Raw genomic sequence first — 5,648 nt, 5'->3', positions numbered from 1 at the left:
TTGTAGATTGTGCCTCCATGAACTCATCAATGGAAGTTAAGCAATGCTGACAGCAGTACGTACAGGTCTTCGTGTTGGACTTGGATGGCGGTTCTTTGTCAGGTTTTTATTCTTGCCACAAACTTTGGCACACTAAACAACCTGTTGTTGGGCTGAGTTCATCTATTTGTGTCAAAATGTCTCAGGCACAACCAATTGTAATATCTTATAACTTTTAATGTATAACCTACTACCAAACACAACTACCTATCTTGCAATTTGGTGACCTAGATCTGCTCCATCGTTTAATACTTTTTTCTTCCCATGTTACAGCTGCTCCTGGCTGGTCTTTTTTCCATAATCTTGCTGACATACAGACAAAATACTACTTGCACAGTCTTTATTATTAGTCATCCAACAATCACTAGCTAGCTTGCTAAACCAAAATATGGTATTTACAGCAAAGATTTGATTTAACTGGAATGTAAGCATTGGTACTATGAGCATCGGTAGGTATCAGTAAGCCGTTTTCCTTTTCTTTCTCACCTAGTTTGTAATTATGCCCAATATCATTATGAGATTTTTTCTTCAATATGGCAATGGATTCTTCGATGACTTTTTCCTCTTGCAGACTCGAGAAAATCCAGTCCTCTTTATCTAAAAAAATCTCTGCAGAGCTGGAGTGGTGACAGAGAAGAAAACAGGTACACACTGTCATCATCTCAACCTAAAATGGTGTAATACAATAAAACTGTATTGGAATCGGCTGTTACACTCACTCGTAAGCGTCAGTGGACGGTTTTACCAAGCTTGTCCTGACCAGACCTATTTCTCCTGTTGCTTCCTTCTTCCCCGTGAACCAATCAAAACAAGGCACCAAAAATCCCACAATCGTGATGGGATCACCAGGTGACACGCTCAGCTCGTCCGGGCCCTCAGCATCATACTCCTTTTTAGCTAGACAGGTTCCTCTGGCTAAACAGAGGAGACACTGCATGAAGATAGTCCCAAACTGTGAGAGAGGTTTCTGTAGCAATAAGTATCTCTGAAAACTGGAAAATCAACTTTTGTTGTAAACTCTATTTCCATATGTCAAACTAATGCATATTTGTCCAAATGTAATCACTGGTATATGTGGCGTATGTGTGGCCAACTGTTACATCACCAAACCCAATACATACAAAGTGTTAAGCATGCCACCTGACTGCTTTGTGTAAAGCTGAGTGAAGGGGGGTTATTGTCTGGGGGTGCTTTTCAGGAGGGGCTTCAGCATACCGAGACCTTTTGGATAATTTCTTGCTCCCAACTTTGTGGGAACAGTTTGCAGATGGCTATTCCTGTTTCAAAATGACTGTGCACCAGTGCACAAAGCATGCTCCATAAATGGTGTGGAAGAACTTGACGGGCCTGCACAGAGTCCTGACCTCAATCCAACAGAACACCTTTGGGATGAATTGGAGGCGATACTGTGAGCCAGGCTCTAGTTGTAGCCCTAGTCCTAGCACAGTGACCTCAAGGCTAGACTGCAAATGATTATATGAGATAAATGAAAGTAACTGAAGTTAACATAACACAAACACTTACCAAAGTGCAGAGGGAAGTCACAGGTAGATTTACCATCACCTACTAAAATGCTTTCTGCACAAGATTTGAGAAACCACCTGTGGACAGATGGGATTATCTGACCTCATTTACGGTGCTTCATGTTCACATCAAAGTTACTATGAGACTGCTTAAGGTCCACATGGGCCTTTATGTGGCTGTAACTCACTGATGGAAAGGGATGACTGGCTCCAGAGCAGGTTTAGGTGCAGTGCCCCGTGCTCCATCAGCCAGACAGAGAACAGTCCACCCTGAGCCTAGGAAGGGAGGCTCGAACTGGGCTATGTCTCCCTGCTCCAAGTACAGGTCTCCTCCAGAGGTTGAACTGTCAAACATCTGGCTAGCACTGCAACTGGCAAACAATGAACCTAACAACAAAGAGAGTGAGCAGGCTAAGTTTACTTATATAATGACAGTAAAACAGCAACTCCGTACACATGTATTAAAATTTTTTTTTAAAAACTGGGGGCAGCCCAGAACTCCTGGTGGCTGGGATACTCAGAGCCCTCCAGCTAGTCTGGAGGAACGCCTTCCCCAGCCAAGCTGGAGGTCATAAGGACATTAATGACATTAAAATACAAAAAGCTCTTAGTGACATTATTGCACAAACTGACTGGCTCCTGCTGTTGTCTACATTGTGAGGGCTAGAAATGTCCAACAGCGGGAGAGAGAAAACATTTTGTCGTGGAACACTTTAACAGCCTGAGCTGGAGCTTTGAGATCAGCTGACTGATATTCACTCACCTGCATTTATTGCTGAACATTAACTGTGAATAAACACACTGAGCTTGATCTTCCAAACTGGCCTCCTGAGCCCACTGGATCTCCTCAGCTATGACAGTACAATCTGGCCATAAATTAAATAAGCGGACCCATGACTAAATTGCCCCCCCCAAAAAAAGGAATATCATGGGTTCCTATACTGTTTGGTATAGGAATGATACAGGTATGGTTGGTCCTTTAAATAAATGGACCTCAGTCAGGCTGCTTGTGAAATTATTTCTCAGAACAAGTTTATATTAGTCCTTTAAATTCACTACACAACATGGCATTTGAGTGGGAGGATCTATGTGTTTTCTCAATGCCTGCATATAAAATGATGTTGCGTTTGGTGTGAATTGGAATTATCAGCAAATATACATATGTAACTCATTTAAATAGTTAACTAATACTTTCACTCGTCTAAGATTTTACCAGGTAAATGCACACCTTTGTTACTAATTTACAGTTTCCTGATCTCATGTCTAATCACCTTCTAAAATGATATTTTAGTGCCAACCTTCTTGTAGGAGGATGCCTCTGTAGAAAAGGTTAAGTGTTTCCTCCTGAATGGTCACCTCAATAGCAAAGTCATCCTTCAAAGAACTGAGCCAGAACGTCTGCTCTAGCAGTAGGTTCTCCATACAATGGCGCAGGAAACCTGGAGGAGAGGAGGATGTTCACAGAAGGCAGTGTGAGGTATTTGGATAAGATGTAGCACAAAACATGACGTTTTACACTGTGTCATTATTTATTAACGAGAACTAAGACAAAATGCCAGAGCAGTGTGGAACAACCAAATACACTCCACTTATCCAACACCTTTAGCAACAATAACTTGAAGTTTATGTATTAATTTAAAAGGAGGAATTTTATCCTCATCTCTACAACATCTACATCATCTTTTGTCTGTTTATTGAGGTTAACAGGCGTTTGTTTATGTCCAGCTCTCTTAACTTCTTGTCACAGTATTTTAGTTGGATTGAGGTTTGGATTTGACTGGGCCACTACAACACCTCGTTTTTTCCTTCTTCAGTCATTCTGTTGTAGATTTGCTGGTGTTCTTGTGCTCACTGTCCAAGCTACAGCCTCCAAACAGAGTCCCTCACACTCGACTCCACACAGAACATAGTCTGTCTGTTTTCTACTGTCTCCAGTTATACAACTTCAATTGTCATTAGCAGTGTTGGTCAAGTTACTTGAAAAAAGTAATCAGTAACTAATTACTTCCCCCAAAAAGTAATCCCGTTATTTTACTGATTACTTATTTTCAAAAGTAATTAATTACTTAGTTACTTTTATAAACAAGATTTAAAACCTGAGTAGGTGATAAAGCGATAGATCTTTCAGCCCAATTCTACTTTTTCTGCATAATCAAATGGAAAAGTCTCTTTTTAAAACTTGTTTTATTAGTTTTAATCTTTTAACTTTATGCATCAAGCAACAATTTAATTATATTCAACATTCTCTGACTGGAAGAAATTTGTTTAACATTTAAACTTATTTTCTGAACATTCCAGCACATAAAATAAAATTTTTTTTGTGTTTATACTCAGTCTGTGTGAAACACAGCAGAAAATAAATACAATCAAAGACTAGCGGTCCTGTTGCTCTATTTTCACCTGTAAAGCAGGCGGAGGTTTGCGAAAGGTCGCAATCGCTTACGTCACTGTCATGAGACATTCTCGCAAAAAAATCACGGTTTTAGTAACACAGTAACGCAGCGTGCTTACAGGAAAGTAACAGTAATCTAATTACCGTTTTTGCAATACTAATCCCTTACTTTACTCGTTACTTGAAAAAAGTCATCTCTGGTCTTTAGATGAAGCTAAATCCCAATTTCAATTTGATTTTAAATCTAATTATTCAATACTGAACTAAGCAGGACTAAAGGTTTAGAACTGCATGACAAGATCTCTAATTTGAAAATGCTATTTTTGGTTTGTTTTTATGACATTACATATATGTCTGTGAAGGTTCTCAGTCATCCAGGTCATCGTAGTCTAAGGAGCTTGGAAAGAAAAGCGTCTGGACTTCTTTAAGTTACTTGAAGACGTTTCACCTCTCATCCGAGAAGCTGAAGAAGCAACTTAAAGAAGTCCAGACGCTTTTCTTTCCAAGCTCCTTAGATGACATCACATATACTTCCACCTGGTTCTAATATAATGCTTTTCTACTCTTCTGAGCGCTTCACACAACTTTGTGCATTCACACAATCACACCAGCACATTTTTTTTCTGTTTTCTAACATTCATACTCTGATGGATGCATCGGAGATTTGGTATTAGTATCTTGCCCAAGGCATGCAGACTAGGGGAAGCCAGGAATCGAACCGCCAACCTTCCGATCAGTAGATGACCTCCTCTACCTTCTGAGCTACAGGTGTAGCTACAGGTACAGCTCAGGCGGAGGCACGCTACAGTGTACTCCATACCTATTTTGTAATATGTGGTGAACTTCCATATGTCTTCAAATGTTGTGAACATCACATAAATGGCTTTTCTTTCACTGTTGATGGAGATGAGATGGGCGGACAGCTCCTGAAGAAAACAGAAAACAGTGTTGATACTGAAGTTTCTTAACTGTCCATCTGATCCAATTATCATTTGATGCTCACATTTAACAAACTGACACATAACGAATGTCATTTAAACATCAAACTGAAGGTTTTGACAGCCACTTTTCATGTCTCAGTAAAATGCATTTTACAGTTTTACAGCAGTTACAGGAAGTACAGCAGAAAAATGAGCTGTGGCAGCACAACAAGAAGAGAAGAGTTAATATTTAACTGAAACGTGGTCCAATAATGTTTCACAGCTCCAGCCATAAAAACTCTAAAGACCACCACTTTCCAGATGTTTTTCAAGTATGAGACAGAGAGTGAGCAACACCACATGAAGATGAACAAACTTCAGAATAAGTATTTAAAAATAAACAAAACCAGCAGAATACATATATGATGATGATCTGCCCAAAATGTGTCTCGAATAATTCAAACAGTGGCAGCTTGCTCACTGACCACAATCACATGGCTGCCAGTGCACACAAATGACATCAAAACACAACACAGTGAAAAGAACACAAATGTCTGTTTTCTGTGGAGGTCCATAACACTCACTCACTCTTCTCTCAACCAACCTTTGTTTTCACCGGGGCGCTGCGACACAGAGCCTAGGATCACTGTAGTGACCCTAACATCACGGCAGAGCTGTCAGCAAGTGTTTGAACTCTTTCAATTAAAATGGTTGAGGAGTTACAGATGTTTAAAAGATGTTGTGAAACATCTGTCTGACACCAGTGACAGGGTA

The 5,648-nt window shown here is 40.0% G+C and overlaps 1 protein-coding gene across 1 annotated transcript in view; it reads right to left on the bottom strand.

Moving 5' to 3' along the window:
- The window catches only part of sh3tc1 (SH3 domain and tetratricopeptide repeats 1), a 22,665-nt gene that overhangs the window by 10,156 nt on the left and 6,861 nt on the right, over positions 1-5,648 (bottom strand). The window contains exons 4-9 of the mRNA XM_013915843.1: positions 4,775-4,880; positions 2,861-3,001; positions 1,751-1,949; positions 1,564-1,640; positions 759-954; positions 422-656 (exon numbers count right to left, since the gene is read on the bottom strand). Coding sequence (XP_013771297.1) covers positions 422-656; positions 759-954; positions 1,564-1,640; positions 1,751-1,949; positions 2,861-3,001; positions 4,775-4,880 — 954 coding nt within the window. The remainder of the gene's footprint in view (positions 1-421; positions 657-758; positions 955-1,563; positions 1,641-1,750; positions 1,950-2,860; positions 3,002-4,774; positions 4,881-5,648) is intronic.

This window comes from Pundamilia nyererei, unplaced genomic scaffold (assembly GCF_000239375.1).
Source record: "Pundamilia nyererei isolate P.nyererei 1_Seehausen unplaced genomic scaffold, PunNye1.0 scaffold00377, whole genome shotgun sequence".
NCBI classification, from domain to species: Eukaryota; Metazoa; Chordata; class Actinopteri; order Cichliformes; family Cichlidae; genus Pundamilia; species Pundamilia nyererei.
The sequence above is the reverse complement of the archived record's forward strand: the minus strand, read 5'-3'. Positions and strand labels throughout refer to the sequence as shown.